General features: G+C 32.9%; 1 protein-coding gene across 1 annotated transcript; it reads left to right on the top strand.

Moving 5' to 3' along the window:
- The first annotated feature begins 3121 nt into the window (after window positions 1–3121).
- LOC104229721 (serine/threonine-protein kinase SAPK7-like) lies at window positions 3122–7982 on the top strand. The gene is made up of 9 exons (XM_009782410.2): window positions 3122–3684; window positions 3800–3874; window positions 4110–4211; window positions 4575–4628; window positions 5161–5253; window positions 5426–5518; window positions 6550–6654; window positions 6784–6882; window positions 7513–7982. Exons 1-9 carry the CDS (start codon window positions 3565–3567, stop codon window positions 7858–7860), a joined length of 1089 nt encoding a protein of 362 aa, XP_009780712.1. The 5' UTR covers window positions 3122–3564; the 3' UTR covers window positions 7861–7982.
- Window positions 7983–13073: the final 5091 nt, after the last annotated feature.

A 13073-nucleotide genomic window follows, 5' to 3' on the forward strand; every position in this document is an offset into this window, starting at 1 on the left:
CCAAGTCTAAAACAACGATTTGAACCCATAGCCACAAAGTCAACTCTTGATCAAACTTATGAAATTTCTAAACCCTCAAATTGCTGACTTTCGGCAAAAAGAGCCAAATCATCCTAGGAAACTCTGAATCCAATTTCGGTCATACGTTTAAGTCTAAAATCATTATACGAATCTATTGGAACCACAAAACACGAATCCGAGGTTGTTAATATAAAAGTCAAACATTGGTCAACTCTTATAACTTAAGCTTCCGACCATGAAACTAAGTGTTCCAATTCACTCCAAAATCTTTCCGAGACCAAACCAACCATCTCCGTAAGTCACATAATGATAAATACACATACGAGGAGTATCAAATAGTGAAACGAGGCTCAAATACGCAAAATAATTGGCCAGGCTGTTACAGGTAATACACCTCATATCACATAAAACCTTGTTCCAAACCTTTGCAACATGGATAATGATAAAAGAAACGTGTAGAAACTCATAAACACCCATAAAACAACAAGTCATGGAGTTTTCTTGCTGACAAGAACCATTACAAAATCCTGAGCTGACTAATGACAGTCTACTTCCAAACATATCTTATTCAAGTCCGACTATACTAATTCCAGGTCCAATAATCTCGTCTCACCCAGTACAAGATGCTCGACCTACGGGCCACACCAAACACCACCTAAAACCTCATATGCGTTTTGTGCGCCAAACAAGCAACAACTCTAATATGACCAATAATGGAAAGAGAACCAAATAAGAGAACTATCCAACACGTACAACAATAAAAGCATAACGCTATGAACCCATTGTCACATCTCAAACTACCCCCTAAACGTGATTGGCACCCAGCTAACACGACCTGGCGTGAAAGTACATTTAAAGAGTATAAATAAAATAAAAGAAAGTTTTAAACTAAAAAGCACCAACGGTCTAGTGGTAGAATGGTACTCTGCCACATTACAGATCTTGGTTTGATTTTTAGATGGTGCATTTTTAATTACATAATTTAAAAAAAAAAAACAATCGACTATGGTCGATTTTAGCCGACTTTTTTTTGTGTTAGTTTTGGAAGTTAATTGACCGACCGAAATTGTTGATCATATTTTTATTTTTGCTCAGTTGTGGAAGTTAATTGACCAACCGAAATCGGTTGGTCACAACCGACCAAAGTCGGTTGATTGGCTCTACCAACCTATCGATCGCCACGAATTGATCGGTTTTTGATCGGTATTTGCTAATTATCGATCAACATCGGTTCGTTTTAACGATTGATTTTTACCCTATTTTTAGTAGTGTTGGTAGGCACGGGAAAAAAAATTCAATGCTCTGTATAGCATTTCACGAGAAAACTCTATTTTCTCCTCTTTTCTTGTTCTTTTTCCTTATCTGAAAATAAAATTCACAGCATAGGGAACTGCAAGCGTAGCTTTATGGTAATATTTCTACTGCTAATACGGTACCAGAAAGTGTACAGATTAAGAATTCTAGTGTGGCTGCTTACCATTGTTTTCAGATGTTAAAAAAGTTAAATATCCTATAGTATATATGCAGTGGCAGATTCATATATCCTATGTTAGTAGCCTATAGGTGACACAACACACATTTGACATTACATTAAGATCAGTGCCGAGTTCAGTAGCACTGATCTTAATGTACCAAAATAGTTTGTATATCATGCTAAGCATAAATAGGCATGTAGAAGAAATGATGTAGGAGAAAATGAAGTTCTGCTTTTAAAAAAAATAAAAATAAAAATAAAAAGGTGACGGTAGAAGCATATAATATAAAAAGAGTAGTTATTCAAGAGTTCAAAGATGAACATGAAAAGCTAGAGGGTGCATCTGTCTCCTAGCTTTGCCAGAGACATAAGCGAGAAAATTAAGCATCTTGGGTTAAAGATTCAATTCAAAAGTTTCTACCAGTTATACCTCTAATTAAATTTAGACAACAATATAGAAATAATTTAATCACTTCATGGCTACATTAAAAAAAGAAAGAAAGATATTACTACTATTATTGTTAGAAAATCACTTTAACATATTGATTAACTTCAGAGACATCTCATTAAAATTGCGATACTGGATTCCTACTCGACAGAAGCATCGAAATTCTTATGATTAATAACCTTACACTGAGTCTCATTAATAAACTTCAGTATGAGCAAAGATCGATAAACTTGTCAAAGAGCGCTGGCCTAGAGCTGTGTCCTTAGAGACAATTAAAGAAAAAGAATAACAATATGGTAGAGGAATTTAAGATTAATGGACCGACCAATAGGAAATTTAAAAAGGTCATGGGTACCTTAGCAGAAAAGGAATAGTACTCAAAAGTCAAACAGGCAAGTGACAACCCCACATCAGCGCTAGCTAATCTTCCTTCGAGAGCGGCGTTTATGGAGATCAAAGCCAATCATATGCACAATTAGTACATGTTATCAAAATGGTTCACATAGAATTTGGTAATTGGTTTAAATTGCATTTTTAAAGTAATATAAAAGGGCAGTTCCAAAATTCTACAGCAATATAAAAGGACAGTTCAGGACACAAAGTAGTAATACTAAATTTGTATAGACTCCAGAGGGGTGGGTGGGGTTGTAGGATTTAAACTAATCTCAAATTATCTGTCGTGATTTCTAAAATAGTTATGTCAAATTTTTTATCATTTTAGAAATTCAAGATAAAATTAACTATTTTTTCCTCATTTTTACCCTTAATAGCAATTACTTGATTTTTGAAGATGGAAAAGCACATAATAGAGTAAATAATTAATGAAGAGAAGTTATACACTAAAATATCTCTATAACAACATCTCTATATAACAACCATTCACTATAAACGTCATATTTTTCTCAGAACTGATTCTTATGTTATATTATAATATATGTGCTATATAACAACACTTCATTATAGCAGTCAAAAAAATTAGGAACAAACGAGACTATTATAGAGGAATTTGGCTGTATCTTAAGACATAAGTAAGGGTAAAATAATCAAAAACCCTTTTAAATTAACATTTTTTTAAAAGGTATATAAAAGAGAAACACATATATTTTTTTCTAAATGATTACATGAAAGTGATGTAAGACTATTGGGATTTAAAACTTGCAAATGCAAGGTGAGAGCATATGTGCGTAATGGAATCCCATACCAACGGCCATCTCTCTCTTCTACTCGTTTCCCCCCACGTGCTTTCGTCTTTCACACACACAACAAAGCACTCTCTCTATAGTATATTTTTTGACCGTATTGTTAATTAAAGGTTTCAGCTGTTACCTTTCATTTGCCAGTTGGGAAGTTATGTTTGCCAGTTTATCACTTCTGTCCTCCATTACATTTCCACACTCTCTCTATATATAATATATCCATCTAAGTAATATATATATATAATTCATCTGAAATCCCACTGGGCGAGTCTATCTTTAACTATAAATACAGCGAGAGTGATCACTTAGCTTCCCTATTCATTTTTCTGCATCTTGTGCAGTCTGAATATCATAATTGTACGTATACAGATCGATCATAGTACGTTATTAAGCAAGTAGGGTACAAGAATTAGCAAAGTTGAAGGATGCAGAATTACGAGGTAGTAAAAGAGTTGGGATCTGGGAATTTTGGGGTGGCCAGGCTCATGCGCCACAAAGAAACCAAACAGCTTGTTGCCATGAAATACATCGAACGTGGTCGTAAGGTAATTCTATATTTGTAATTTTTCTGATCTTTCTCGTCTTGTTTCTTCATTATTTTATTTATTTTTCATTCATATATGTTCTATCTAAGAGTTTCCTTTTCTTGTGAGATTGTAGATTGATGAGAATGTGGCAAGAGAAATCATAAATCATAGATCACTCCGCCATCCAAATATAATTCGTTTTAAAGAGGTAAGTTTTTAATTTGTAACATGTATGTTCGACTCATTTAATTTTTTATAAATAGTGCGGCTTTTACCTTGTCATGATTTATATAATTAATAGAGTTATCAGATCACCTTCCTTATTTTCAAGATAACCGGTTTCACTTTGTAGGGAAAATAACAATTTGTAGATATATTTTGGCTGATCTGATATTGTAATTTTTTTTTAATATATAATAATATAACCTGTTTGTTGTGTTTAGGTGGTTTTAACGCCAACCCACTTGGCAATAGTAATGGAGTATGCAGCTGGTGGAGAGCTCTTTGATCGGATCTGCCAAGCTGGTCGATTTAGTGAAGCTGAGGTTATTCATCATTAATCAAAAATTAATCCGTTTTACCTGCGTGGATTAATAAATTAATAACATTTTTCCTTTTTTAATTTCTTGTATCTCTATTTCTTTTTTATGTACAATATTCTTTTAAATTGGGAAATTGTTTTAATATGCACTTTAAAACATAAAACTTTAAAGTACAAGAATATCGTAAAAATCCTTAGATATTTGACTGCCAAAAATTTTCATGTCTCCTTATTTTTAGTTTCGGCATAACGTGCTGATATGTACTTTTTTGTTTTGTTTCTTCAATTATTGTCTTCAAGATTTTATAGATTTTGAAGTCCTGATTTTTCGATCAATTATAAAAAAATTCTTACATTTGTATTTCAGGCTCGGTACTTTTTTCAACAGTTGATCTGTGGAGTCCACTACTGCCACAGCATGGTAATATGCTTTTTCCTTCAAGAAACATTTAGATCAAGAAATAAAATTAGAACCGTGACCGTACCATTTTGCACTTCTAGATATAAATATCATCAATTTTATTATTTTTAGTGGATATTCAAGTTTTGATAATGATAAACTTGTTATTCTTTAACTCTTAGGTTCAGAAATTCCTATGTATATAACTTAAGTGGCACATTAAAAGTTTTTATATTTTTTTAAGTGATTAATTATGTATTGGATTTCATTCACTCCACGGTTGAAATTAATAATTGACTTTATCTATAAATATCTTGAATTTACTCGTAATGATCAAATTGTATTCCACCTTAACAGTCTAGACATGTAATTTAGTTATTTTATTTTTTTATGGTAAAATACAATTTTGCAACAATATGTATTTTTTTTTTCTCTAGAACGTTTCTTTGGAAATAATTATACGTAGAAATCTTAATTGGGAGAAATGATTATGGATTTGAATTTTATTTTATAAATTTTAACGGGTTTTATTTGAATATTGGGGATTTTACAGCAAATATGCCACAGAGATTTGAAGTTGGAAAATACACTGTTAGATGGAAACCCAGCACCTCGCCTCAAAATTTGTGACTTTGGTTACTCCAAGGTATATTTATACAGTTTCTATTCCATTCCTTAAAATACTCTTATATTTTTGTGATTATGAAGAATTGTTGTTTGCAGTCTTAACAATTGAAAGAATATTTTAGTATGTGCTCCTCAGCTTCTAATAATTAGTATTACAAGCATATTAATGAATTATCCTTTATTTATGACAGTCATCTGTGCTGCATTCACGACCCAAGTCGACTGTTGGTACTCCGGCTTATATTGCACCAGAGGTTCTCTCTCGTCGAGAATATGATGGCAAGGTAACACGTACCTTTTCTTTTTTACTTCAAGCATCTGATGATCGGGGCGGATTTAGGGGACGGAAGAGGGTTTAGTCATACCCCTTCGTCGAAAAATTATACCGTGTATATAAGAGAAAATCTATTTTTTACCTTTATATATTATGTTTAGAATCCCCATGAAACATCCCAAAAGCATAGCACAATGGTCAAGGGATCGGGGGTTCAAAATTTTTGTGAGGTCACTAGTTTAGATCTCATGGGCCACAAATTTCTTCTAATTTTTTAATTTTTCTTTTTAAACCCTCTTAGCAAAAATTTTGCCTCCGCTATAATAGAAATTACTTACTCGACTAATTCAACGTCAATTCATAGAATGCCCACCGTTAAAGGTTTTACAACTTCTATAAGAAAGGACTCCATTCCTAAAGTGTTCTTTTCTCCATCTCTCAAACAACTTATAAAATTATGATAATTGAAATATAAAGATATATAAACAACATCAATTGGTGTAATCCACAAGCACTAGAATCATACTATATCTTTTTTTTTTGGTTCCTATGAGTAAATGTATGTTGAAGCAATGCAAGTTGTCAAATGCACGTGTTAGTGCCTTATTTCTACATAACAAAGCCCTTTAAGCATGGTAGTATAAAGTTTGCATGTGACCATGTGGCTTCATGTTCGTTATGGTTTGGAAATCTATATATTTTTAACTTATTTTCCTTTTAAAGTTATAAACTTTTGGTGTAATTGAACTCTACTTCAATTATTTTATGTGATGGTGACTTATAAAGTAAACATACACAATAGCATTATTGGACCTTATCCTTGAAGTTACAATTTGTTGTCATCCCCCTTGTATCCTACTTTGCAACTTGTTAATTCAACATCTTATCTTATTTTATTGGCATTTTATACCTACTTCCCTTTTAGCTAAGTTATTAAAATTATAATATTATACCAGTTCTCCTATATTATAGTTATTTGTGTTTGCTTTTTTATGTTTTCTCTTTTTAAATTGTGTTTCTTGGTATGGGGCGGTTTATTAGTCGGCAGATGTATGGTCATGTGGAGTGACTCTATATGTCATGTTGGTGGGAGCATATCCTTTTGAAGATCCAGATGATCCTAAAAATTTCAGAAAAACTATTTCAGTGAGTTTTGTTTTTCTTTTCTTTGATATTAAAGCACTTATTAATAAGTCTATTTATTACAATTTCACACGAAAAAATGGTGTTGTGTTCTTCTAATTTTTTTTTTTTTTTTTTGTAAATATTCTGCAGAAAATAATGGCTGGTCAATACAAAATCCCAGACTACGTGCACGTATCTCAGGATTGCAAGCACCTTCTTTCTCGAATATTTGTTGCCAGTCCTATCAGGGTAATGATTCATCTAAATTATGCAAAATAATCTTACAATTCCACAATATCCATTATGACCATATAAACTATATAGAGAGAAAAATCTCGGGAAAGTGTGTTTTAGTACGACGGAAGTCATTTTCTTTGAAAACAAATTTGAGTTCTTTATACAAATTGTCTACTGGATTTATTATTTTTTTTTTTAGCCGTTATACATAAAGTATATACTTATTATATATGGTGGTTATTTTTAATTTAAGCAGTTGGGTAAATGACTATTTAGGTCAGTTCTTCAAAATGTTTCCTGAAAATGTGCTTGATGAAAAATATTTTTCTGGGAGATAAAATAGATGTTTAACTTCTGCGAAATATGGCATCCGCTCAAAAGTGAAATAAGTCATTTTTTCCATTTTGATGGAAAATATTTTCCATGAAAAATATTTTTTGATAACAAAACACCAGAAAATTACTTTTTCATAAAAATATTTTCTTGAAAATCAGGTCTATAACTTACTAGAACTGATGGGAAGTTTAAAATTTTAATGCTCCTAAAATTATTTTCAAACTCAAGAATTAATTTCAAGATCATAAAATGTATATAGCAAAAAAGACAAGAAAGTAATTAACAAAGCCTACAACATGTTCACAGAGAATCACACTAAAGGAGATCAAGAACCATCCATGGTTTTTGAAGAGCTTGCCAAAAGAACTCACAGAACCAGCCCAAGCAGTATACTACAAAAGAGACAATCCAACATTCTCCCTTCAAACCATTGAAGAAATCATGAAAATTGTATCAGAGGCTAGAAATCCACCACCATCATCAAGATCTGTTACAGGCTTTGGCTGGGGAACAGAAGAAGAAGAAGATGGAGACACGACCAAAGAAGAAGAAGAAGAAGAGGCAGAGGAAGAAGAAGAAGAAGATGAGTATGAAAAACAAGTTAAGCAAGTTCATGCTAGTGGAGAGTTTCATATCACTCAAGAGGCTAATTAAATTTTCAGTATAGTGTGATTTTGATGTATTGTGGAACTAATACTTGGCAACATAACTCTATTTCCCTAAATCATCAAATTAATTTCAAATATACTAAATAGTGTTTCTTGGTATTTTACTTATATTTGGCTTATGACTTCTGAGTATTAGCTTATACTCCTATATGTTTAGTTGAATATGAAGAGCTTTCTTTAGTACTCCTATATATTTGGGGCTTTTCACATATTTGGTTTGTACATCCGTAAAAAATAATTATAGCAAACTAGTCAAATATACAAAAGATATACACTATATATAATACACCAAAATATTAATTTTAAAAGGGGTTCAAGACTATCTCATCCCCTTCTGTTCAATTATTTAAGTTTTACAAGGTTTAAATAATTCAAAGTTAAATAATACTAGTGGTTCTTATATATATATATATATATATATATATATATATATATATATATATAGCATACTTTCTAATATTTTGGAAAATAAAATTTAAGTAACATCAAATCACGTCGTATTTCAAGAATGAGCTGAAAAGGGGTTCCAGACTATCTCTAGATAATTTTTAAGTTTTACATGCTTTAAATAGTTTTAAAGTAAAATAATACTAGTGATTCTGCAAATATAAAGATTCAAAGTGAAATACTGATTGATCTTTTTATCATTTGAAAACTAAATTCTTGTTGGATAAATTATAATTGTAGTTAAATATTTTAATTTGGGATGAACTAATATAAGAATTAGCTAGAATCAACAAAAAATATATTATTTCGTTTAATGTTGAAAATAAATAATTAAGTATTTGAATGAACTAACTCGCAAAAGAACCACATTCACTCCTTTTACAAATTCATCATATATACAAGTAAAATTATTTTTCAAGTTTGACATAAATCTTATCATTCATAACATTGTTTATCACAAGAAAAGCTGACGGTGAAAGAAATCAGAAAATTGACCAAATTTCGATCAAGTATCATATTAAAAGTTAAATTGGTTAAAATTCAAACTTGAATAAAAGAGGATGAAATAGTAGAATACAAAATTTATTACAATATTCTAGATGAGTTGTCATTAGTTATTATTCTTTCATTTCTACAAATATTTTCATCTAACTTTATATACTATAAGTTATTTGTTTTAGAATATTAACTAAACGTTAGTTACTTTTAGCTTTTATATAAAAGTATACAAGTAACAAATATCTGATCACTTTAAATTCAAATTGGGTCACATAGATAGCAATAAGTTTCTTTACAATATTCGCGCACATACATATACTAGTTTCTCGACACATGTATTATACGTGTATGTATAATCTATGATATTGTAAAATAATATTAAGAATATTAAACCAAAGCTTTGATTGATAATTGTGGATGAAAGAATAAATTACAAGAATTTTACGAATGATCAATGTGTATCATCGTATAATGACTTAATTATTTATCGAGGTCAAGATAATTGGATATCCTTATGCACATATACACACATTTTGGCGTGATGTCTTTATGAATTGAGATTCTAACATCACAACAGCCTATGATTATTTTATCATTTTTTTAAAAAATTCATCATCAAATTCACCAAATCTCCCTATAAAAGTGCGTACATTTGTATAACCATACTAATGTGTTTAAAATATAAATTGCATAAATTACATAAACTTATTTATACAGTACATCAAATGAACAATTTTTTCTTGCACATTTGTGTAATTTTTACTTATATTTCATGGTCTTTTCTCCTGCTTGGTTCTTCTCCAATAAGTATCAAGTAACTATGTACGGAAATAATTTATAAATTCCTAAAGAGCTAGCAAAGATATATAGTGTCCGTTACTAAAATTTCTGTCTCTTCCAAAAATACAGAAACATTAGAAAAATGTCAAATTCTTTGCAATGGTGTTGTTAGTAAATGTCATTTCAAATGGTTCGTTTTATCAAATCTTATACTATCGAGGAGAGTTGTATAAAATCTTATATTGTTTCCCCCACAATATGTCAATTGGTTTTGGAAGCAACCTTAATTATATGAATTATTCCTATTTTCAAATCAGAATATAGTATTATTTCTTTGAACTTATATTCATCAACTTGTTAACCTTCAGATCTCATGTACCAAACAAGAAAAGTATAAGAAGTTGCACAAAACTTACCCTTTAAGTTGGCCTCTATCACTTGTATCAGCACCAATCATAGCTTGGTCTAGCAGAAAATCTCAATTTAACTTTGTGAAATTTTGAAAAATTAAACAAAACTCCTCTGGAATATCAGTGGGGAGAATTCTTTTTAAAGTGGTAAGATAATTATTTGAATAGGTGTGACTCTTCAAAAGAACAACGAAGGTTGGGTTGGAATGTCCGTAAGCGCTAGAAAGACAATGAAGATAAAACAAGAAGTTAGATAATTTGTTCTTGACAACATTAAAGAAAAAAAAATAAGAAGTTTACTTATGAAGATGAATAGAATGCAGTTCATCCTTATTCTACTAATAACAACTTAATTCGGACTATTAACTAATTTTATTGTTCACACCAGATACAAAAGCATAAGAAAATGGTATCTATGGTAACAAATTCATGATGGAATCTTATTGGAACATGCTAATAGGTACATATACTAAGGGGTTATACATCTAAATGGTTGTGACTTTTAATGAAGGGGTGTTCAGGTTTAGCAATTTTAGTTTTTTTTATTGATTATGTAATGACCCGGACAGTCATTTTGAGAATTAATGTTTCGTTCGGCGGCATAAGGTCTCGAGCAGCTTCGTATTATGTGTTATGACTTTCTCGTATGGCCGAGTTGAGATTTTGGATGATTCAGAGTCAATTTGGAAGAATGATTCTTGTTTTAAAAGCTTAAGCGGTAAGAGTTAACCGGAGTTCTAATTTCACGACCCGGAATTCCCACTCTCGGGAGTCGTAATGGCGCCTACTCGTAGAAGCTAGGCAATCCACGAACTTAGAAATCTTTAACTCTTTTGTGTTAATCCTTTTTACAATTTATATTAACAAGTGATAAACATCTAGATGACAACGGAATATGAGATTAAATCGGAAATCTTAAATAAATATAAAACCAAAATGTTTCGAAAGTCAAAACATGCCTCTACCCAGAAACTGGTGTCACAATATCCACGGACTACTAAGAGTACTACATAGAACAGTTTGAAGGAAAAATAACACTGTCTCGGATACATGAGATAACAGAACATAATAAAGGATAGAGGAGACGCCGGTCCTGCGGACGCCTGCAAGGCTACCTTGGTGTCTCGGTGGACTGAAGGCTGGCTCCCCTACTGCTGCTGATCAAGTGCCACTCCGGTATCTGCACAGAGTGCAGCGTGTAGTATCAGCACAACCGACCCCATGTGCTGGTAAGTGTCTGGCCTAACCCCGGCGAGGTAGTGACGAGGCTAGGACCAGACTCCAGATAAACCTGTGCAGTTATATAATATACGGCAGAAATATAAACAGGTAATAACAGTTTAAAAGGGAGGGGGAAACATGCTTCGGGAAAACATATCAATTCTATTAGAAACTTGATAAAGTATTAAAGAACACTCGATGTCTACAATCAATACAATAACAATACTGTTGCGGCGCGCAACCCGATCCCTTATCATTTAACATTGTTGCAGCGCGCAACCCGGTCCACATATATAACTGTTGCGGCGTGCAACCCGATCCAATATAATATCTGTTGCGGCGTGCAACCCGATCCAATATAATATCTAACAATATTGCGGCGCGCAACCCGATCCAATATAATATCTAATAATATTGCGGCGCACAACCCGTTCCAAATATACAGTCAACAATAATCATAATTAACCATCCCGACAAGGGATCAACAATACACTATCCCGGCAAGGGAACTCAACAGTACAAGTATATACGTCCCGGCAAGGGAGAAACAGCCACAACCAAACTTGTTCCAACACCTAACACGAAAAATCATCAATTGATTTGGAGAAGAAAGGTTGTTTGAAAAATCACCTCTTATATTTTTTTGGGGTTTTGAAAAATGAAAAATAACTGAGAAGTCCATTTAATTATACTCATCTCAGACCGTTTCCGCGGACCGCATAAAAAAGACTGCGACCGCGAAGCTCCACCGCGGACCACAAAAAATCGAGCGCGACCGCGAAGACTTGGCCTTTCTCACCGCGGACAGCACAAATTCCACTGCGGTCGCGGAGTCCCCACCGCGGACCGCGAGACCTGGCTTCAGAGACCTGCGACATCTCTGAATCTGCAACTTTTTCCTAAGTGTAAAAACATTCCGAAACTCACCCGAGCCCTCGGGGCTCCAAACCAAATATCATACTAACTCAAAAACATCATATGGACCTACTCGTGTGATCACATCATCAAAATAACATGTAAAATCACGAATTAAACCTCAAAACTCAACATTTTCATCAAGAACTCTCAAAGTTCATAACTCTTCAACCGGAATTCCAACTCACGTCAAATAGACTCTGTTTTTCACCAAATTTCACAGTTATCTTTCAAATACTATAACAAGTTTGTACCGGGTTCCGGAACCAATATATGGGCCCGATAACAATAGTTTCAAACATTAATTCTTTTCTTTATTCCTTAAATAATTCAGTAAAATAATTTCTTTCAAAAATTAATTTCTAAGGCTTGGGACCTCGGAATTCATTTTCGGGCATACGCCCAAGTCCCATATTTTACTTCGGACCTCCCGGGATCGTCGGAACACGGATCCGGGTTTGTTTGCTAAAAATGTTGACCAAAGTCAACCATAATCAAAGTTTTAACTTTAAAATTTTATTTTCTCATATTTTCACATAGAAGGATTTCCGAATATAGGTTCGGATCACGCACGTAAATCAAGGTGGGGTAAAAAGGGAGGTTTTTAGGCCTCGGAACACTGAATGAACTTGCAACACAAGTGATACATTCTCCACCTCTAAAACAACTGTTCATCCTCGAACGGACATAAGAAGGAAGTACCTGAGTCGGGAAAAAGATGGGGATAACGGATCCGCATATCGGACTCCCAGGTCGATGCCTCCGCGGGCTGACCTCTCCACTGAACACGAACAGAAGGAAAATTCTTCAACCTCAACTGACAAACCTGCCGGTCTAGAATAGTTACTGGCTCCTCCTCATAAGACAAGTCCTTGTCCAACTGAACAGTGCTGAAATCTAACACGTGGGATGGATCATTGTGATATTT

The sequence above is a fragment of the Nicotiana sylvestris genome, chromosome 5 (genome assembly GCF_000393655.2).
Source record: "Nicotiana sylvestris chromosome 5, ASM39365v2, whole genome shotgun sequence".
Lineage (NCBI taxonomy): Eukaryota > Viridiplantae > Streptophyta > Magnoliopsida > Solanales > Solanaceae > Nicotiana > Nicotiana sylvestris.

Bases quoted from the DNA above. Each gene is read 5' to 3' on its own strand.
- LOC104229721 (XM_009782410.2), top strand. From the start codon at position 3,565: ATGCAGAATTACGAGGTAGTAAAAGAGTTGGGATCTGGGAATTTTGGG. The intron at 3,685-3,799 runs GTAATTCTATAT...GTGAGATTGTAG, and splicing joins ACATCGAACGTGGTCGTAAG to ATTGATGAGAATGTGGCAAG. The intron at 5,519-6,549 runs GTAACACGTACC...GCGGTTTATTAG, and splicing joins GTCGAGAATATGATGGCAAG to TCGGCAGATGTATGGTCATG.